Consider the following 24,206-nt stretch of genomic DNA (forward strand, 5'->3'; position numbering starts at 1 on the left):
TCAATACTTGGACTATTTATGGAAAATGCTTTTGTATTTACACTAGTGGTATCCCGCTCGTTTTCTCCAGTAAGGTTTCAATTTACGCTGATAATACGAAATTATATGTGAATTTTATTATTAGTCAACATGTTCGTAAACACGATCTTGACGCAATATTCAAATGGTCCTCAGAATGGTCCTCCACTTAATATTGAAAAATGCGTTTATAGCCAAAATATTTTTTAATGTACATTCCATAAACTCAGTAACCTTCCAAAATAATCTTGAAGCGATAATTAATAGTGACTTAAACTGGTATGATCAGATAGTCTCGGTGTGTAAACGTACAAACCCGAAACTGTTTCTGATCCGTAAATGTTTCACAACTATATGTCTAACCTCGTCGTAGGAGTCGTGGGACAATGCCTAAGAGATTAGATGTCGCATCGGAAAGGCAAAAGTGCATTCATGACTATGAGCGCTGTATTCAAGAGCCATGACCTCACCCTAAAAAAAACTAAGGCTCCTTAAATGTTACATGTACTCAGTACTTCTACACGGAGTAGAAACGTGGACATTGAAGGCAGAAACTCTATCAAAACTTCAGGCTTTTGAGCTGTGGTTGTACAGAAGGATCCTGAAGATACCATGGACAAAGTCACCAATGAAGAAGTGCAACGGAGGATGAACACAACAGCAGATTTGGTCAACATCGTAAAGGGTCGTAAGCTGCAGCACTTGGGACATATAATAAGAAATCAGGGCAAATACGAGCTACTCCAATGAATTTTGCAAGGTAAAATTGAAGGACAAAGGGCCCCAGGACGAAGAAGAATACCCTGGCTTGCTAACCTGAGAGCATGGTATAAAGAGACCTCAACACAACTATTCCGTATTATACCGTATAGCAACCAACAAAATTATTATAGCCAGAGTGATCGCCAATATTCGGAACGGACATGCACCCTGAGAAGAATGTCTAACCTCTGTTAATAAACTATATTCAATATACGTCAGACCTATTCTTGAGTTTCTCGAGCCTGTGTGGAATTCAGATCTCAGTCGCGATTTATTGACTGCATTATGTAGACTGTAGACTAATAGTTAAGTCTCCATTATCTTTAGCAACTGCCAGAATGGCAGTGTCATCAGCGGAAGTGGCTATAAAGTTGTAAGCCCTGCTGTCACTTGTGAATGGTAAATAGAAAACCGGCCCCAGGACACTACCCTGCTTAACCTCCGTTTTAATTTCGTTAGGCTAGAATAAGCATTATTTTGTTTGACCTTTAAATGTCTGTCAGGCAGATATGGTTTTATTATTAAGTAGTTTTGATGGGAAATAAGCCACAATTGTACTAAAAAATGATTTTATTAACGTTTCGACCCCAAATCGGGTGTCGTTTTCAAAATACAAAAAATTATAATTATTGTTTAAATGTATTAATATTTTTTGTATTTTGACAACGACACCCGATTTGGGCGTCGAAATGTTAATAAAATCATTTTTTTAGTAAAACTGTGGCTTATTTCCCATCAAAACCAGTTAATTGCAAAAATGCCACAAGAAAATAGCTTAAAACAACATGGTTTTATTATGTTACAATAGTATTTAGGTAATATAGATCTCAACTTTAGATGCAATCCTTTATACCATACCCTATCAAATGCTTGAACTATATCCAAGGAAACAGTAGAACAGACTTTTTTTCTTCTAGAGCATTTTCTATCATGTTAGTCACCCTAAGCAGTTGATCTATGTTCTCTTGTTCTTCAGGTTATAGGTCAATTTATTGAAACTAGCCTATGTTATGTAGCTATGTACCCATTCTATGTAGAAATTCTTCGTTGGTAACTCTGTCTATCCAGGAAATCCTCAACATGCGTCTATAGCACCACATCTCAAATGCTTCGAGTCTCTTCAGTGGTGCTTCAGTTAAGGTCCATGACTCCACGCCATATAAAAGAACGGAGAATACGTAGCATTTTAGTAAACGAACCTTTATTTCCAATTTTATATCGTGGCTGTTAAAGATTTTTTTCATTTTGACGAAAGCTGATCTTGCCTTTTCGATCCTTATCTTAATTTCCGTCGATTGGTCCCACTGTTCATTTAAGTTTGTACCCAAATAACAAAAGTTGGTGATTTCTGTTATAGGTTGTTGGTTAACTAGTAATTTTGATCGGGTGGTATCCTATTTTTGCTTATAACCATGTATTTGGTTTTTTTTATGTGAAAATCAAGCCCAAACTTGTTACTTACTTCTGCCACCCTGGAGACAAGTGTCTGCAGCCCTTCAAGACTGTCTGCAAAAATGACAGTATCATCAGCGTATCTTATGTTGTTCAATCGTTCTCCGTTTATAAGTATTCCCTCGTCTATGTCCGTTAGCGCTAGGTTCATAATGTGCTCTGAATATGTATTGAACAATAATGGGGACAATATACATCCCTGTCGCACACCTCTTTTTATCTTTATGTCGTGTGTTAACTGATCCCCTACTCTAACAGCTGCAGTTTGTTCGTAATAGATACTGTTTATTATACGGCGATCTCTGCTGTCTAGACCAATTGAATTTAATATTTTCATCAGTTCGTCATGTTTTATTCTATCGAACGCTTTCTGGTAATCGATCTGGTAATAGATAACAATAAAAGTTAATAACAAAAATTGTAGCTAACTTTGCGCTTCACATTACAAAATTAGTTAGAATATTACAGGGTGTTCGATAACACAGTGGCAGACCAAACTTATGTTTTTTTAAATGGAACACCCCATATTTTACTTTATATTCGAAATCTTCTTAACTTCCCCATCACAAAAATATAAAGTTTTGTTATGCTATACAGGGTATTTACAAAGTTATAACCAATGTTCTATGAAAATCGTAATAAGTTCAGCTTATACAGGGTGTCCCGAAAAGAATGGTCATAAATTATACCACACATTCTGGGGTCAAAAATAGTTCGATTGAACCTAACTTACCTTAGTACAAATGTGCTCACAAAAAAAGTTACAGCCCTTTGAAGTTACAAAATGAAAATCGATTTTTTTCAATATATCGAAAACTATTAGAGATTTTTTATTGAAAATGGACATGTATAATTCTTATGTCAGGAACATCTTAAAACAAAATTATAGTGAAATTTGTCCACCCCATAAAAAAATTATGGGGATTTTGTTCCCTTAAACCCCCCCAAACTTTTGTGTACGTTCCAGTTAATTCATTATTGTGGTACCATTAGTTAAACACAACGTTTTTAAAACTTTTTTGCCTCTTAGTATTTTTTCGATAAGCCAGTTTTTATTGAGATGCGCCTTCTTTTTCAATATATTTACGTAAAAATTTTATGGGGGTTTTGTTCCTTTAAACCCCCCTAATGTTTGTGTATGTTCAAATTAAACTATTATTGTGGTACCATTAGTTAAACACAGTGTTTTTAAAACTTTTGTCTCTTAGTATTTTGTTCATAAGTCACCTTTTATCGAGATGTAGCTTCTTTTTCAAAATATACCTAAAAATGTAAATTATAAATAAATTTTCAGATTATTAACAGGTCTCTATAACCGTACTTAACCATATACAAATATGTGGTGGAATCGACAAATATTCAAAATATCTCGATAAAAACTGGCTTATCGAAAAAGTACTAAGAGGCAAAAAAGTTTTAAAAATAATTTGTTTAACTAATAGTGCCACAATAATAATTTAATTGGAACGTACACAAAAGTTTGGGGGGGTTTAAGGGAACCAAACCCCCATAAAATTTGTATGGGGTGCACAAATTTTACTTAATTTTTTTTTTAAGATATTGCTGTCGTAGAAATGCCACATGTCAATTTTCAATAAAAAATCTCTGAGAGTTTTCGATATATGAAAAAAAATCGATTTTCATTTTGTAACTTCAAAGGACTGTAACTTTTTTTGTGTGCACTATTGTATATAGGTAAGTGAGGTTCAATCAACCTATTTTTGACCCCAGAATCTGTGGTATAATTTATGACCAATCTTTTCGGGACACCCTGTATAAAGCTGTATAAATAAAAATAAGCACAACAGCAATGGTTTATTGGTGCCATATTTTTTTGTTAATTGTCAAATTTTATAAAAATGGTTGATATTGCTAATTTTGTTTATATCGAATACAGGGTGAGTCAAAACGCAAGTACATTATGTTCACAGTAATTTTAAATAAGACACCCTAATTAATAACCCTAATGAAAATATCTCGAAAACTGACAAATTTAGGCATAGCAAATATTATACAAAAATTAAAGTACGGTAATTATATTTTTCGATAGTAATATAAAATACAGGGTTCCATTTAAAATTTATGAGACTCACCCTGTATTCACTCACCCTGTATTCGATATAAGGAAAATTAACAATATCAACAATTCTTAAAAAATTTCACAATCAACAAAAAAATATGGCACCAATAAACCATCGCTGTTGTGCTTTTTTCAATTTATACAGGGAGCTGAACTTGTTTTTCATAAAAAATGATTTGTTTGTGAACGATTTTCATAAAAAATTGGTTATAACTTTGTAAAAGCCCTACATAACATAACAAACCTTTATATTTTTGTGATGGGGAAGTTAAGAGGATTTCGAATATAAAATAAAATATTGGGTGTTCCATTTAAAAAAACATAAGTTTGGTCTGCCACTATGTTATCGAACACCCTGTAACAATATAACTAATTTCGTAATGTAAAGCTGAAAGTTGGCCACAATTTTTATTATTAACTTTTTTTGCTATCTATTACTATAGCGGATCTACTGAGCTATATCACACTCATCAATCACCCTGTATATTGAATTTAAATTATTTTAGGACGAAAAATTTTTGAAGTTATACTTCTTTAGGCGCGATTGAGAGTAAAATTTCATAATACTGCGCGCATGCGCACACAGACAGTATGGCGTTTAGTTGCTAAATCTTTCAAGTTATGTATAAATATATCTGTGCAAGAAAAGGTGTGAAAAGAATATATTATTAGTGTTTTTATTTAGTAAATATATTTATTATAATTTTTCTGTCTTTGGATTTGTCTTCCTCAGGAGTAAGATGAGTATTATTAAAACATTTTATTGTATATTTACTTCACCTTATCTGTTTGTTACCGTGAATTGTCATTAGGTACGTCCGAACCGATACAGACACAGTCCTCGTAGCGTATTTGGTATAGCATTCAGCTAGAGATCGAGAGGTCTTGAGTTCGAATCCGGAGCAATCCTATACTTTTTTTTATTTTTTTGAAAGCGGTAGGCACAAAATTCGTTTGCTGTTTAAAAAAATTAAAACAAACTGTTTAAAGTATATTTATTTTTAAGAAATCATATAATAGAAGTATAACTTCTTACGTGCGTACAAAGTACATACACATTCTTTTTTTTGTCATTACTTTTTAAACCACAGAAATGTCTGGCAATTACAGTTCGTATTTCTAATAATGTTTAAAAAGTAATGACAAAAAAATTTTTCGTCTTACAATAATTTTAAATTCGATATGTTTACCTGTACAAGTGTGCTGCGCAGTAATGAACGCAACCTGTATCAGTAGCCAGATGGCCGGTACGGTGTTCGAGGAAGCATAGGGAATAATATATGAAAGAATGAGCCGTCTTAAAATGATTTTTTTCCGACGTTGCTAGTCGCTTAGTCCATATATATCTAACCTCGTCGTATGAGTCGTGGGACAATAACTAAGAGATTAGATGTCGCACCGGAAAGGCAAAAAGTGCATTTATGACTACGAGCTCTGTATTCAAGAGCCATGACCACATACTAAAAAAAAATTAAGGCTCCTTAAATGTTACATGTACTCAGTGCTTCTATACGGAGTAGGAACGTGGACATTGAAGGCAGAAACTCTATCAAAACTTCAGGCTTTTGAGCTATTGTTGTACAGAAGGATCTTGAAGATACCATGGACAGACAAAGTAGCCAATGAAGAAGTGCTACGGAGGATGAACACAACCGCAGATTTGGTGAACATCGTGAAGGGTCGTAGGCTGCAGCACTTGGGACATATAATGAGAAATCATTTTGCAAGGTAAAATTAAAGGAAAAAGGGCCCCAGGACGAAGAAGAATATCCGGGCTTGCTAACCTGAGTGCATGGTATAGAAAGACCTCAACACAACTATTCCGTATTATACCGTATAGCAACCAACAAAATCATTATAGCCAGAGTGATTTCCAACGTTCGGAACGGACAGGCATCTTGAGAAGAATGTCTAACCTCTGTTAATATTAAACTCTATTCAATATACGTCAGACCTGCTCTTGAGTTTGTCGAGCCAGTGTGGAATCCAGATCCCAGTCGCGATTTATTGACTGCATTGTGTAGACTAATAGTTGAGTCTGCATTATCTTTAGCAACTGCCAGAATGGCAGTGTTATCAGCGGAAGTGGCTATAGTGTTGTAAGCCCTGCTGTCACTTGTGAATAGTAAATAGAAAACCGTCCCCAGGACACTACCCTGCGTAACCTCCGTTTTAATTTCGTTAGGCTAGAATAAGCATTATTTTGTTTGACCTTGAAATGTCTGTCAGGCAGATATGGCTTTATTATTAACTAGTTTTGATGGGAAAAAGGCCACAATTTTACTAAAAAAATGATTTTATTAACGTTTCGACGCCCAAATCGGGTGTCGTTGTCAAAATACAAAAAATATTAATTCTACTTATTAATAAATTAAAATAAGAATAAATGTTTACAAAAAATACAAAAATTATTTATTATTTTAATTTATTAATAATTAGAATTAATATTTTTTGTATTTTGACGACACCCGATTTGGGCGTCGAAACGTTAATAAAATCATTTTTTTAGTAAAATTGTGGCTTATTTCCCATCAAAACTAGTTAATTGCAAAAATGCCACAAGAAAATAGCTTCAAAACAACATGGTTTTATTATGTTACAATAGTGTTTGGGTAATACAGATCTCAATTTTAGATGCAATCCTTTATACTATACCCTATCAAATGCTTGAACTATATCCAAGGGAACAGTAGAACAGACTTTTTTTCTTCTAGAGCATTTTCTATCACGTTAGTCACCCTAAGATCTATGTTCTCTTGTTCTTCAGGTTATAGGTCAATTTATTGAAACTAGCCCATGTTATGTAGGTCCTTTTATTTCAGTACATATGTATTAATTTTTGAATATATTATCACAAATAAGAAATATCATAAACAAGAGATATTCTGCTGAACATTGATGAAAAGATAGAATGGCGGCCATAGCACAAAATCTAACTGGCTGTATTAACCTACCGTTTTAAAATTTTATCTACAAACTTTTCAAACGTCATTTACTTTTTATCTCCGACAATGTCGAAGCACATTTTTTCGTAACCTCGCCACACTTTTTAGTTATATATACCGGTTTATTTCTTCTTTTTAACAAATCCCGTACCTCTTGTACCCGGCTCAGTTGATTACATTTTCCCCAACTGCCCTTATGCAAAGCACGAAGGGCAAAAACATGTTCTTTTTTGTCACTTCATATACTTTTATCGTAAAATGAGTACGTGAGTTGGGAACACGCAGATTGAGTTATACAGCGCCGAACGCGCTGTAGTCAACAATGTCGGAGATATAAAAGGCCATTTTATTTTTGTCACTTTCGAACAAAGTTATTTTATATAGAATAGAAGTTATTCGGTCAATATACAAAATAATTTTGTTTTTGGCAAGTCAAAAGGAATACTAAAAATTATTATACAGTCTGTTCCAATGAAAATTTGACCCCCTCAGAAACTCAGACACCAAGAGCTTCTTCAAAATTAAAAAAACACGCCAATTTTGAATAGAAGGGGGACGAACTTTCATGCAAAATTCATGCCCATAAAATGTAACCTCCTACTGCCCCGCATCGACCCCCACTTTTTTTTAAATTTGCAAGTGTGCTCGAATGGCACATCATTTGAAAGGTAATGTTTTTTTCTCTAAACGACGCTCTATTTTTTTTTAATTTACGTAATAAGTTTGAAGATAATATTGCACTTAACAAATTAATTATAAATTAGTTAAATCCAAAATTATCTTTAAGGTTATTCCGTAAATAAAAAAAAATTAGAGGGTGGTCCTGTAGAGAAAACAAATACCTCTCAAATGATGTGCCACTCGACTACACTTGCTATTTAAAAAAAACTAGGGGGTGGATGCGGGCAGGGAAAGGGGGACGAATTGACATGTTTTTTTTTATTCTGAAAAAACTCTGGTTTCTGAGTTACTGGGGTGGGGGTCAAATTTTCGTTGGAACACTCTGTATACGTCCTGTAGTCTGTCATCCTTTATCCTTTTTATCTCATTTCTTAAATAGTAACAATGTTACTGCTTCGCTCCAAGTGTTGGGTATTTGTTTTTTCATTAATATTTTATTCATAAGTATGTACAAAACGTCTCTAGTTGTTTTCCCACCATTTTTTAGCATTTCAACAGTTATCCCGTCTTTTCCTGGCGTTTTCTTATTCTTCATCTCCTTGAGTGCTCTTTTTATCTCATTCTTACTGATTTCTGGTTGTAAGTCGGAATTGACATTTTTTATTTTTATTTGTAGTTGCTTAAGGATTTCTTGTGTTGGTTTCTGTTTTGTATTGTAGAGGTTTTTATAATATTCATGTGTTATCAGTAGTAATTGCACAAGAGCTCTGAAATTATTGAATTTTTCCCGAGTGACACTTTGACAATTTTAATTTCACGAGCCGAAGGCGAGTGAAATTATGTCAAAGTGTCACGAGAGCAAAAATTCTTTATTAATTTCAGAGGTCGAGTGCAATTTGTTGCGATTATTTCATGAATAAAACTGTTCAAAACCAAAATTTTATTGTAATTTATTTATGTAAGTACCATTAACCACACAGTTTTTATAAATATTTGACGATTGAAAGTCATCGTTTTTATAATTTTTAAAACATTAATTGTCATTAATGTCACTGAATGTATTTTTTCGTAGCAACGAAGGGCATCTGACGTAATATACTTAACGACGGGAGATTATCAAAAATTATCGATTTAATTCAGATTTTTGTAGCTTTCTATTGGTCAGAATCTCCTATCAATGAAATAATCTGTATAATTTCTTCTACATTATTGGTCTCTATACCTTCTTTGTTTTTTATACTATTAATCTGTATGGTTCCAAGCTGTTTTAAGCACTTCATATTTTTATTTTGTTCAATGGTTTTTTCTATTTTTTCTTCCTGTACTCTCCTTTGACTTTCCTTGATATTCCTTCTGATAGCTTTGTTTACCTCTTTGTAATCTGCTGTGATTCTCTCATCTTGTTCTATTAATGTTTTTCTTTTGCTTGTAACGATATGATACCTCGGCAAGCGATGAGCTGCTATTACCAGAGACGACCGATGGAGTGTCCGTGTTTGCGCATTCCTTCTTCATAGCACCGCTGGGGGAACCCGAAGGAGAGGGCATCGAGAGCATATTTAAGGCGAGCTAGGAGCATGAGAAAATCAGTCATGGTTAGCGTATTGAACTAGCTATTGCTCAACAGCTGATGCTCGCGTATTGAACGAGCTTTAGCTGGCTTGGCAAAGATGCACCGTTTGTGAGGTGGGACTATGCCTAGGTAGACGCCACGGTAGTGACGTGGAGTCTTGCCGCAATCGTTATCGCAGTAGGCGGTAGTAGCAAGGAGCGAGTGACTGCATTGTAGTGAAATGCGGTCTTCAGGCTATGTTGATTTAACGTAGCAATATTGTTATTGTATATATGGTTTATCGTATTATTTTAATGTTGCTGATATGATCGGATGGCTGTAATAAAGTTTAATATTGTTTTTCCTTTGCAGAAGATGGAATTATATTTTATTTTATTTGTTTTAAACTGTATATAATTATCTTTAATATATTTGCTTTATTTTTAACTTGTGTTTTACTGAGTCTGTCGTCCTTAAAAGAACTACCCATTACAAATGGCGCCCGAGCAAAAATTAGAAATATACGCAAGTAAACGTCGTTATTCGACACCCGGAAGATATCAAAAATGCCGACAGATAAAGACACAGACTCAGTAACAGGTCCACGTCGTGGATATATAAATAAAACCCGTTCAAAGATGATTAAGCTTGTTTGTTTTCAGATTATTAAGGAACCGAAAATGAACCAAATCGAGAATGATCCGAAAATAAACGTCGCCGATGCAACGTGCAGAAAGGGATGCGACCATTCGCTGTAGAAAAGCGTTGACATACTGTCCCAATGGAGTTGAGGGGATCACGTCCAAGATCTACAGAAGGAAGCACCTTCTAACCAGTCATCCGAGACCAATTTACGAATCACCGAAAAAGACGACAGTGTTGATGGAACCGTCGAAGATGAAACCAGCAAGAAAAATGTGACCATTTGCTGTAGAAAAACCTTGACAAACTGTCCCAATGGATTTGAGGGGACCACGAGCAAGATCTACAGAAGGAAACATCTTCTTGACAATCATCCCAGACCAGTTTGTGAAAAGAAAACCGACATAAAGTACATGCCTTAAGAGTAAACCGTCGCAGATGCAGCCAGCAGGAAGAATGTGACCATTTGCTGTAGAAAAGCCTTGGCATACTGCCCCAATGGATATGAGGGGACCATGCCCAAGATCTACAGAGGGAAGCATCTTCTTGGCAGCCATCCAGGACCAGTTTACGAAATAAGGAAGAACCTACCAAGACCACACCGATGATGAGTCTAAGCCGTGTTGCACACACGGCACAAAAAAATGTATGCTACATTTTTTTTTGTTTTCCAAAGAGAAGGGGGTGTAACGATATGATACCTCGGCAAGCGATGAGCTGCTATTACCAGTGACGACCGATTTGTTTGCGCATTCCTTCTTCATAGCACCGCTGGGGGAACCCGAAGGAGAGGGCATCGAGAGCATATTTAAGGCGAGCTAGGAGCATGAGAAAATCAGTCATGGTTAGCGTATTGAACTAGCTATTGCTCAACAGCTGATGCTCGCGTATTGAACGAGCTTTAGCTGGCTTGGCAAAGATGCACCGTTTGTGAGGTGGGACTATGCCTAGGTAGACGCCACGGTAGTGACGTGGAGTCTTGCCGCAATCGTTATCGCAGTAGGCGGTAGTAGCAAGGAGCGAGTGACTGCACTGTAGTGAAATGCGGTCTTCAGGCTATGTTGATTTAACGTAGCAATATTGTTATTGCATATATGGTTTATCGTATTATTTTAATGTTGCTGATATGATCGGATGGCTGTAATAAAGTTTAATATTGTTTTTCCTTTGCAGAAGATGGAATTATATTTTATTTTATTTGTTTTAAACTGTATATAATTATCTTTAATATATTTGCTTTATTTTTAACTTGTGTTTTACTGAGTCTGTCGTCCTTGAAAGAACTACCCATTACATGCTCATGAGGTTTTCAAAACTAAGTACTAGGAATTAATATTCAGGGTTGGTTTCTAAGTAATTATTTAAATGAGGGTAAAAAAAATTATCAAAATAATACAGAGAAAAATATAATATTATTTTACGCATGGGAAAAATTGAACGCGTAAAAAATGTCAAACCTGTTAAATTATGATTTATATCTCTACACTGATGCCAAAGGGCCGCTACTTTATAACAAAGAATACAGTACTTATTTACTCGGTAACGAAGCAAACGAGCCTAAAAAGGAAATAAATTTATTCGAGTCAAATAATTCAACAAGCAGAAACAAAACACATTTATATTTGAGTAATTAGCCTGAAAACGTTACACAGACGAAAAGCCTAATTAGATTAAAGCTATAATTAGGACTTTACAAACGTTTCGGCAGGTTAAAGATTATGGCAGTAGCTCGGGGCTGATTAATTACCTAATTAAACAATAGTAATAATACGTCAATATCATTCGCAGAAGATTAACAAGCAATCATGTTGATGTATAATAATATTTAATTATAATTGAAAAATATTGATATAAGTTCGCTAGTATTTCGGTCTTTTTGATGTTTTGGGGAGTAAGTACAATTATGTATTGTTATATTTCTATTTGATATAAAAATTAAAATTTGATAATTATAAACAAAATTCACTTTAATATAAAATATTTTTAATTTTCTCAACCTCGGGCATATAAATTTAGAACAACCTTTATACAACAAATTGTTATATTTAATTTTAAGAAGTGATTAGAATAAGCGTACGAAACTCGGAACAATGTGCTTAGATAAACAAAGTGAATGACGCGTACCATTATCGTTCTTCTCGGAAGGTCGATCATTAGCCTATGCTAAATAAAACTCAGTGAAATAGATGATAGTTCATTATCGTTTTTCGCGGAAGGTTTCGATCATTAGCCTATGCTAAATAAGACTCATTTGAAAGAGAGAATAGGTCATTAAAATTTGTAAATAGTTAGAAAGTATTTTAGAATGGGAATTAAATATTTTCTTTTGAAATCCATTAAGCATATTTAGAAAGATTAAAAATTGGTTTTGAGGAATATTACGAATGAGAGTTGGTGGTGGAAGATTGATTTGTGAATCTGGAAGGGATATTTAGAAAGTAGGGGAATGGATGAGAAAGTGAGAGCAGAATGTTTTGAGCTGTCGAGAAGTGAAGTCGAGTAGTAGACGGTAGTGTACGGAGAGTGAGAAAGCCGGTAGTTCCGTGAGTGTGGAGTATCTATCGTGGAACGAGAAGTAGGCCAGGTCGAGAGTAAAAGAACCTCCTTGAGCCAAGAGTGTCCCGGTAGCTGATAGCAGTTTCGAAAAAGTTAGAACACAGCATCACGACAAAAGCAGGAACGAGAGCTATTCGAGCTAGTTTTTCAAAGGAGAACATTACTGGAAGCCAGGACGAGGTTTGATCGCAGCCAAGGATAGCAGGAAACGGGTCTTGTGTGAGGACATTTTCAGTTCACCAGGAAAAGGTCAGTCTCATTTGTTTGGACATGAATGTATGGGTTTTTCGTATTAAATTCCACATAAAAAATTGAATAACATAATCAATAATATCAGAAAAGCTTCATCAAACTTAAATAGAGTTGTTCCTAATAACTCCTAATAGTTAAATGTTAATAAAAACTTTCAATTGAAAACCAAAAGGAAATAAGATTCCCATTTGTAAATGTTATGTTTAAGAATAATAAGAAATAGCAAATATTAAGCATTGATTGCCTTTTAAATAAAATAAAAAATATTTTGATTATAATTGTAACCCATATGTGTATTTTTTTTACTCTTTTCTTTTCTATCCCGATTAGGAACCATTAAGAAATATTTAGAAGCCACGAAAGTAAGTAATTAATTTATAATTCGCCCTGAGATTGAAAACATATTGATATGTGATCTGGTTAATTAATTAGATTAGTATTAATACATTGATTAAATTAAGTGACATATAAGAATATTATCTCATATCAATAATCAAGATCACATCAGTATGTACATTCTCGCAATTCGGTATTCATCGTTTGTGTTCTTAATTCTGTAAAGTTAAAAAATAATGGTAGCAAGAGGGGATTTTTGCAGTTACTCGAGCGCGTCAGATTATTACATGGGGAGAAACCTCGAACCCTGTAAATGTACCTGCACCATGTATTGGATCTTAATACAGGGGGGTTGGTTAAGGGGAACATTGTAGTGATAATAAGGCTTCAAAATAGGGCGCTAAGGAGTAGCGTTGAAGCATGCTACGTAAAAAATAGCTGCATCCACCGAGATCTGAAGATGAAAATAGTAGAACAAATCATAACCAAATGCGCCCGTAGACACGAACAATGTCTACTTCGCCATATGAATATCGAGGCTATCCAACTTATCGATACCGCAGCTATAGAGGCCAAAATCCTTCCAGCTAGTTAAGTGAAAAAAAAAAGAATGTGTGTGTACTTTGTACGCACGTAAGAAGTTATACTTCTACTACATATTATGTGATTTTTAAGACAATACCAAAAATTTAAAAAAATAAAAGAATAAAACGCACACAAACACATTGAAAAATGCCACAAAGAAAAAATTATTTCTGAACGATAATAATTGTTGGCAAAAATTTTAAATACGCATTTTCTGAAAAAAAAAATTATATAACAAATATACTTACAATCATAAAATGCATAAAAAAATTAAAAAATAAAAAATTGCATCGGGAATAGAACCCGTGACTTTCGGGGCGCTTTGATTCGTAATCGAAGCCTAGACTCACTCGTCCAATTCCACATTATTTGTCATGTGGAAAAATAGGGTAACTGAACGTTTTGCTGTTTGACAGTTGTTTTGAATATAATTAAATTATGTAGTTTAAATTTTGTGGAAGAAAATATTAAAATATAACAAAACAGTAAGAAAACAATATATTAGATGAAGATTGGTAGAACTTTTGTTGGTAATCAAATTAAGTATGTAAATCAAAGCATTACATACCTGCTAGATAAATAAATCTACGCCAAAAATCATAATTTAAAAATAAAAATCGGACCTAATTTGGGATTTCTCTCTAAAATCCCCATTCTTGAGAATATAAATGTTTAGTAGAGCGTCGATTATCCGAACGTCGATCAACCGAACGACCGCTTATTCGAACTATCGACTCCCGCGTCCCGCACTCGAATACCGAGCAAGCGTTAGTAATTGACGCTTAAAATATCTTCAATTTTCTTCAATATTGTATCCAAAAATAATTATGTTGTTGCAAAGACTGCACTTTTTTGTTTAGTTGCTAGTTGTCATTATCAAGATATAAATAAATATGTAGGTATATAAATATGGCTTTTATTCACTTGTGGATAAATATGTATGACTATAAATATGTATCAATATATTGTACTTCGATTATCCGAACAAATCGGTTTTCCGAACACCTATGTCCCCCAATTAGTTCGGATAATCGACGCTCTACTGTATTTCAACCTAATCCAAATGCATAATTACAATATGATTATAATAAAAACTACTTACCAAATTAGAATGAGTTTTCCTTGTCCAAAATAGTCCAAAAGTTCAAAAATATAGATATATGAAAACTATTTAAAAAGGCAGTATAACTATTAACTAACTTTTGTTTGTTGTTTCTTTTCACACAAATTTTAAAACGCAACAACCATAAATAATCAAACTACAGCTGTACCACAGCCGCCATATTGAATAATTTTTGACATGTCATTTGAACATCCAATCAGAACAAAGTTATAATGCGCATGCGCCGGAATCATAAGGAATCCAAATCTGCAATAAAAAATGGGGGCTCCTATTTAAGATTTTAAAGTAACCCCCCACCACACCTCCCTGGGGGGTCGTGTTTAGTGCAATTCGATAGATTTTTTAAAAATATTGAATAAGTGCATTTTACAGTTTTTTAATCTGGTGTTCATTTCGCGAAATATCGCGGGATTCGTATTTAAAATATTAAATTTACCCCCCACCCCTCTCCGTAGGAAGTCGTGTATGGCATCATTTGATAGATTTTTAAAAAATATTGAGCACATATTTTTTAGTTTTTCGATCTGTCATTCATTTCGCGAAATATTCGCTTTTTTCTTGTGAAACTTTGGGACTCGCCCATTTCCTTACGCCCAGATCAAATCGTCAGATTTTTGAAATACACACTCTTTTGCATGTACTTAACTTACCTTATCTTAATCTGACAATTTCGAGTTTTTTTAGGGATAGATTTCTTTTTTCGGGCCCCCCTTAACGAACTCCCCTGTGTTAAGAGCCAATATATGGTATAGGTACATCTGCAGGGTACCAGGTTTCTCCACATATGATAATCTAACGCGCTCGAGTAACTGCAAAAATCCCCGCTTGGGCTCCCCTACCATATGGTCCACATAATGTTCAGAAAAAAGTCACACCAATTTGAGCGTCGGGTTTGGGGGGAGAGGGGGGAGAAATAGGTAAATTCGTAGTTTTAAATATTTCTAAAACTATACGATTTAGCATAAACAACCTTCTATACAAAAATATTCTACATTAAATTTGAAATAAAAAAGGTCCTATGCATAATCCTTCTAAAATGAACGGTTTCAAAGTTACTGAGGTAGTTTAGTATAATTGGTCCAAAAAAATGCCTAACCTAAACATCCAAAGTAGAAGTTTTCCTCCAACATCAAATTGTTCTATATGGTCTACATATTGTTCAGTAAAAAGTTACACCATTTTGAGCGTCCGGTTTGGAGGGGGGAGATGGGTGAGAAATAGGTAAATTAGTAGTTTTTTAAGTTTTTCGTCAATATTTCTAAAAATATGCTTTGGCGTAAACAATGTTCTATACAAAAATGTTCTACAACAAATTTAAAACAAAAAAGGTCGTATACATAATTGTTATAAAATCAACCATTCCAGAGTTACAGAGGGTGAAAAGTGTAGGTTTTCGATACTTTTTATATTTTTTGGGCAATTTATAATATTTTTACTGATTGAAAGAAATTTTCTTTAACAGGATTTGCTATTTCAGTGGCCGATGGTATGATAGTGATAAGCCCTTGAAGAAACGTCAACCTCACCACCCAAAATCATCATCAATTGCCAAAAAATTATAAAAAGTATCGAAAACCTCCACATTTCACCCTCCGTAACTCTGGAACCGTTGATTTTATAACAATTATGGATAAGACCATTTTTGTTTTAAATTTTATGTAGAACGTTTTTGTATAAAACATTGTTTACGCTTAAACACAATTTTAGAAATATTGACGAAAAACGTAAAGAAACTACTAATTTACCGACTTCTCCCCCATCTCCCCCCCAAACCGGACGCTGAAAATGGTGTAACTTTTTACTGAACAATATGTGGCCCATATAGAACCATTTGGTGTTGGAGGAAAACTTTTACTTTGGATGTCTGGGTTAGGCCTTTTTTTCGACCAATTATACTATACTACCTCCGTAACTTTGGAACCGTTCATTTTAGAAGGATTATGTATAGGGCCTTCTTTATTTCAAATTTAATGTAGAACATTTTTATATAGAAGGTTGTTCATATTAAACCTCATAGTTTTAGAAATATTGACGAAAAACGTAAAAAACTACGAATTTACCGACTTCTCCCCTCTCTCTCCCCCCCAACCCCGATGCTCAAAAAGGTGTGACTTTTTTCTGAACATTATATGGACCATATAGAACAATTTGGTGTTGGAGGATAACTTTCACTTTGGATGTCTGGGTTATGTCATTTTTTGAATCAATTCTATCATACTATAAATTGTTTTTATTTTTTTTTTGTTTTCTTTGGTAGAATATTTGTTTGTAAAGCAGTAACTAATTATGCATCGACAATGTGGAGTTTCTCCCAAAATTGGACGTATGGATGCCGACTATGGGGGTGTACTAGACCAAGTAATATAACAGTAATACAAAGATTCCAGAGACAAGAAGATGGCAGGAAGTCACGAGCAACGACTTTTTTTTCACGAGAATATTGAGGCAATCCAGCTCCTCGATACCACTGGGCAAGTTAGAAGACTGAAGAGGACAAAGCCTTTTGAACTAGTTTAAGTGATAGGTGAAAGTGAAAAGCAGAGCACAGTGCTTGTGCGCGTTAGTGTGTATGCTAGAATAGTGCACTATCTTGTTAGGTTAGATAAGAGACGCTATGGGGTAAGCTCTTAATTTTAAGGAACAGTAATAATTTAGGTTAGATAAAAATTGCTCATTGGTCAATTATGACCAGATTGTAATTGTAATAATCATCGTAGTGATGATTATGGAAAAAAAAAAGAATGTGTGTGTACTTTGTACGCACGTAAGAAGATATTCTTCTATTATATAATAGGTAATTTAAACGAAGTAAATATACTTAAAAGGTTATTTGTACTTATTTTATTTAAAAATTTAACTAACTTTCTTATCTACCACTTTCAAAAAAGAAGAATATCTTCAAAAATTATATAATAATATACTTACAATCATAAAATCTATAAAAAAAAATAAAAAAATAATAACTTGCTTGGGGCTTGAACCCACTTCACGTCTACCGCGCCGTACGAAAGTTGACGGCATTTCAAACTGCACCAAACTCTCGTATACGTCATGTGGGAATATACACAAACTGATCGTTTACACCATAAATTTATATGAATTTAATAAAATTATTAGTTTGATTTTTGTCGAAATAAAATACAACAAAATATAGAGTAAGAAAACGATATATGAGATGAAGATTTTTGTAGAAAGTTTGTTCGTAATCAGATTATGTAAATTAAAGCATTGCCTACTAATAGGTAACTACATTATTTTGTTTACATTTTCCAAATAGATAGGTATTGAAACTATTAGGTATTTCCAACTGAAACATTTAGAATTACGTACCTGCGGCTTTTCAAAACTATTTAAAAAGTCACTATAATTATAAATTTGATTTTATTTCTGTCCACACATCAATAAAAACTAATATTATACAATATTTTTGTTTACCGATAACCTCCATATTGAACAATTATTGACAGATCATTTCAAAATTTCAACATCCAATCAGAGCCCGTATAACAACTAATACCATACTGTCGGTGTGCGCATGCGCGCGGATCAATCAAATTTTACCCTCAATCGATTCGCCGCTAAAGAAGAATATCTTCAAAAATTATTTTCATTCAATTTGCAACTCAAGCAAATAACCTATACCGTACCGAGCTGTACTATCTGATTGCATTATCGATTTGTTTATTTTCTATAAAAACCTTTATTCTTCGCACCAATAACAAGTTTTTTTAAAAGAAATAAATATTACTTTGAAATGCATGGTGATTCCATAAAAGTTCGGTTGTGTGTATTTCTCTTTGCGACGTTTAAATTACTAAACTAGTGAAGAGTGCCCAGCCACGCTCTGTATAATCTCGGCTTAATATGTCTTAGCACGTGCTAGCTATTTTCGAATGTCTCGTAAAACCCAATATTACTGCTGATGTTATTAATTCCTTCGAAACCTAGACCTATTATTTATTTGGCAAGTAGGCTCTAACGACCTTAAAATACCTGGTTGCGTATTAAACCGTGCGTGTGTAAAGCAGGGGAGTAATTTATTTTTATTGGTTTGCCCTTTCGGATAGGGGAGCCACGGGAGCCGGGCCTACAGGTCTATCCCAAATTAATTATTCAGTATGGATATTGTTTTGGTTCAAAAAACTCATGAATTGCTGATTGCTGATAACAGTTCGGATGAAATAAGGTTGTAAAACGTTGTAAATTGTTTTATAACCTATAGAGGTTACCAAATTGATATGGGGACGATATTCTCGATTATTATAAATAAAAATAACAATTTATTGTATGGACGGCAATAAAGTAAATGATCAATGATAATATCTTAACAGTGAATATCAATCTTAATCAGCATAATATTTACGCTAATTACGTATACACATAGTTTCAAAAGTTATGCGTCACTTAGTAAAATGATACTTGATTTTCATATTAATTTTATCGTGAACAGATTAACGGATTCCGCTAATTATTTTTATTATTTTAGATTTTTCTTTGGTATTTACACACTTTGGCGAAGGTTTATAGAAACTTCCTGAGGGCGAAAAAAAAAGTTTTTCTTCTGTTAAATTTAGGACACGCTGTAGGGAGGACGAGGTACATTTAATGTGAGTATACATCGGAAGCGTATTGTAGTCTTATGTTTTGTGAACGTTTTGTTTTTTGAATGTCCCTGATATCTTTAGAAACAACGAAAATAGACGGTTTTATTGTGCAACATGATGTGTTTTAACTGAAACAAAACTAAATTAACAGTTAAAAAAACAGTTATCAAAACTTTAAAAACAAAAAGGCACATAACGTTAACAATAATTCTGGTCGAGGCCTTAATAATTATTTGTCGACAAAGTGAGCGGTATGCACAGCGCAACATAAGAAAGATGAGATTGTTTAATGGAAACTCTGTGATGGTTTAGGGTGGAATTTACTTAAGAGTAAGTACGAATTTGGTACCTATGTAGGTGGAGGCTCTTTAAATAGGGACAGGTATATTGCACAGATCTTCTTTATCTGAACACTTTGTTTCTTTCGAACTATATAGGTATATCAAATAATTTCATCTTAGGGCCGGTATTTCCACAGCTACTTAAGCTTTTGCTTAGCTAAGCCTCTGTCATAAGTTAAGGAGAAGCTTAAGCTGGGTGCCGTATTTCCATCATTTCCTTAACTAAACTCGTCCTCAACAGTCAAGTTAATTGGTTCGGTACCTCTGAATACGTCAAAATGCCAGATCTAACTGTTCTGAGGTAAAAACCACTACTGTTGACATTTAATTTTATCTTGTCATCTGTGTCAGTCTTATTTTTACTTCACTTAATTTTGTGTACATGGTAAATGTGTTGTTAGCAAGTTGTTAGTATAATGTGTACATAATAATATATTTTCTCTGTTATATTTTTTATTGGTATTCTGCATAAGCAATAGATGCATCTGTGTAATTTTGTTTATTGGATTTATATTACTTAAAATGTCAAACTGAAATATAAGTTTACTTTTGTAAAATAAATATACCAAGCATTGTAGAAATAAATAATTTTCATATGCCTACAGCTTCCAAATGGAGTAAGAATTTTATTTTAATAATCGTTAATAATCCAATAATAATGTTATTACGCAAAAGTTGGTTTTCAAAATAACTCGAGAATTATTAATCTATAGAAATAACCCCAAAAAAGATAAAACCAATTTTAAGCAAAGGCTTAAACCAACTCCCGCGCGAGCTTAATTATTTGGTTTAAGCCTATGCTTAAGCCTCAAATTGAAGTGGAAATACAGGCACCTAGGCTTAAGCTCAGGCTTAAAGTAAGCTTTGGCTTAAGTGCGGTTGGAAATACTGGCCCTAAGTGTATGATAAGACATGGCCTTCTCACGTATCGCATGTCGTTAGTTGAAACACATATTGAAGAGTAAAATCTTCTACTTTCGTTGTTATTAAAAATATCAGAGAAACTGAAAAAATAAAATGTTCAGGAAATATGAAACTACAACATAATTTTGATATACCTACCTTTGGACCATGTCCTCCCTACAGGGTGTCACAAACTTTTGTTTCAGTTAAAATACATGTTAAAGAATAATAATAAAACCGTCTATTTTCTTTGTTTCTAAAGATATCAGGCACATTCAAAAAACAAAATGTTCACAAAACATAAGACTACAATACAATTTCGATGTATACTCACACTTGTACCTTGCCATCCCTACAGGGTGTTTCAAACTTAATAGAAAAACATTCCTTTTCTTCCACCTGATGTAAGTACAAAAAAGAAGTTTTAGTAAACCTTTGCCAAAGTGTGTAAAAATCAAAGAAAAATCTAAAATATGTAAGGAGGTCGTTGCGTTCTTGCTTCAGGTAACTAAATCAGTCGGAGAAAAGAGTTCGCTTTTTAAGACATTTTTATTTGGAAACAAAACATACAAAAGATAAGATAATTATCATTAATTACTCGTTAATTTCGTTAATAAAATATATTTATAGTCTACGCATCGACTTTTGTGTTCGGACCGATCGATATGGCGATATTTTGTACATGAATGAATGATTTTGCCGATCGCGTGAAATAGGAATCTCGCTCAGATTGCCAGATGAAAAGACATATTAGGGATATACGATCACCGCTCGTATAAGGATAGGTAAAAGGGTAAGAGGAAAACTGTCGGATTCGCTCAGCTCGCCAAAACGACAGTGGAAAATGGTCGGGAAATACTACCTACATAAACTCCATATAATAATTTTGTTACAAGTAATAACAAAATAAAGTGAGGTATAAAAATAATTAAAACAAAAAAGAGTATTATTTCTTTTATTGCTCAACAACTACATTTTTTTATAAACGGAAAATTTATTGATAACACTTTTCAATAATCAAGACAAACATTGCAAAAGCAACGCAAAAGATGTATCCAATTAGTGTGAGGACTGTGGTCGATCGGCTTCATCCACCAATGAAGAAATGTCCACCTCCAGTTCAGTTGTAGACAGTCTCATAAGATGACGTAAGGAAGAATCGGTAAGGTTGCTTCTGTTTTTGTTTTTTATGTATTTCATGGAGGAAAAGGCACTTTCACATATATATGTGCTTCCGAACATTGACGTCATTTTCAGTCCAAAATCTCGCAGGTTTGGGAATTTCTCCTTTGACAGTAATTTGAAAAATTCAGGTCCCTTTTCTTGTCTGGTGATTAGGAACATGTCTGCTTGAAGATCACATAACTCAAGCTGTAAGTTGGGTGGTTGATCATCAATGGTTGCTCCAAGAGGGTTATTATAAAGTAGTACACTGCTTTTGAGACTTTCAATTTCTTCAAATCTTGTATTGAATTCATCAATAACTTGTTCAATTTGTGAAATGCAGGATGAAAACTCAATATTTTCCTCACCGTTGAATTCTTCTGCTATTTGCAGACAGCTAGGGAAGTGTGTCAGGTTGTTCTTTTCCAAAGCACGTTTAAACACGTTCAGCTTATTCCGGAATCCGTTTATCATTCCGATCAAATCTGAAACCGTCTGGTTTCTTCCTTGAAGACTTAAGTTTAACATGTTAAGATGATTAGCCAGATCTGTTATAAAAGCTAACTGTCTTAAGAATTCTGGATCCTTAAACTTCTCTTCCAGTTCAGTTGTGTCAGATGAAACGTATTTGTTGAAGAATGCAGGGATTTCCTTTCTTATGGCAAAAAATCGTTCCATGCACTTTCCTGCACTCAGCCACCTTACATGGTTGTACATTAGCAAGTCTCCATACTCAGTTTCCACTAAAAACTGCTTAAGTTGCATGTGTAAAAGAGATCGATTTCCACCTCTAATCATATTTATAATCTTAATCACGGTTTGGAAAACTTGATCTTCCTTGACTGATTTTCCACATAAAGCTCCCTGATGTATAATACAATGAATTATTGGGCAAGTGACACCATTCTCTCGAAGCAGACCCACTAATCCAATTTTTTTACCTGTCATTGATGGGGCCCCGTCTGTTGCTATGGCTGAACATTTATCAAAGCCTCCAATTCTGTCAACTGTTTTCTTCACAGCCTCATAGATGTCTTTTCCTTTTGTTGTTCCATAAAGAAGACAAATATCAAATAACTCCTCTTTACTGGTAAAATCATCAAAAGTAGTGCGCACAAATATTAACAGCTGACTGACATCGGTTTGATCAGTGCTTTCATCCAAAGTGAGAAATATGAACTTTTCTTAACCAGGCTAAGCATAGATTTTTCTACTTTCTCACCCATAGCAACAATCCTTCTTTGTATGGTTTGATGTGAAAGTGGCACTGATTCAAATTTCTCCGCCATTTTAGAATCACCGAAAGCTTTGGCCATTTCAACAGCACATTTTTTTATCAAATTGCCATCAGTGAAAGGTTTTTTTGCCTTTGCCAGCTCAAGCGACACGGCATAAGATGCATGCAAAGAATGCGTTTGAGAGTGTAATATTTTACTGAACATACCAGTTTGCTGTTTAAGCTTTTTCTTCAAATCTGCAACTAGGGCACGCCGACTTTCATTTGTGTACGTAGCATACTTATTTTCATGCACTGTTGTGTAATGTCTTCTCACATTATATTCATTAGGCACTGAAACGACATTCATGCACACTAAGCACTGCAACTTTCCATTATTGTTAGCAATCAAGTAATCACTCTCCCAACTTTCTTTGTAAATTCTGTTCGCACTATCAATTTTCCGTTTTACTGGTTTTACACTCATTATTGTATAAGAGGAATCAAGACAAAGAATTAATCAAGTTCACTGTTCACTAGCAACGTAATAGATTAGCCGACTAGCCTACGTGTCAGTAGCACACTGGCACGATGGCGGCTGGCGACGGATGGTAAGCAGTGGGAGGTGTGGCCGTGAACTGTGATGCGCAGTAATCCGTGCAGTTCTCATAGTGGTGGAGGACGATTGTGTTCGTTACACGTCCGCGAAGCGGCACGTGGTACAGTACTTATGATGTAAAAACACTGCTAAACCATAAAATATAAATTAAAAAATCTTTTTTCACAGTGGCAGAAAGAGTTTCGTGGGATATCGGCAATAAATTAAAGAAAACAGATTATTCGAGGGTTTTTTGGATGGCCGAACACGAATATGACATTACAACCGACCCTCGGAGCACCTGGTGCCCAGGGTGACTGATCTAGAATTTGGAGAGTTTTTGGAGGTCGATTCTGAAGGCGTATTCAAGTTCAGCAACCACAAAACTCCTCGAGTAATCTACTTGCATCACTTTAGTGTCTGAAAGCCTCGAAATTTAAGAATATGGCGTGTATA

At 34.3% G+C, this 24,206-nt stretch overlaps 2 protein-coding genes across 12 annotated transcripts in view; both read right to left on the reverse strand.

Annotated features, from left to right (window-relative positions):
• Positions 1-24,206, reverse strand: part of LOC114326616 (hemicentin-2-like) — a 1,177,760-nt gene that overhangs the window by 644,877 nt on the left and 508,677 nt on the right. The gene's annotated exons all lie outside the window — the stretch shown is intronic.
• LOC126881738 (general transcription factor II-I repeat domain-containing protein 2A-like) lies at positions 21,832-22,464 on the reverse strand. Its single transcript, XM_050646207.1, has one exon. The coding sequence runs from the start codon at positions 22,462-22,464 to the stop codon at positions 21,832-21,834; it is 633 nt and encodes a 210-aa protein (XP_050502164.1).

The sequence above is a fragment of the Diabrotica virgifera genome, chromosome 3, assembly GCF_917563875.1.
Source record: "Diabrotica virgifera virgifera chromosome 3, PGI_DIABVI_V3a".
NCBI lineage: Eukaryota > Metazoa > Arthropoda > Insecta > Coleoptera > Chrysomelidae > Diabrotica > Diabrotica virgifera.

Excerpts from the sequence above, each read along its gene's own strand:
- LOC126881738 (XM_050646207.1), bottom strand. The coding sequence starts at position 22,464 with ATGTTAAACTTAAGTCTTCAAGGAAGAAACCAGACGGTTTCAGATTTG.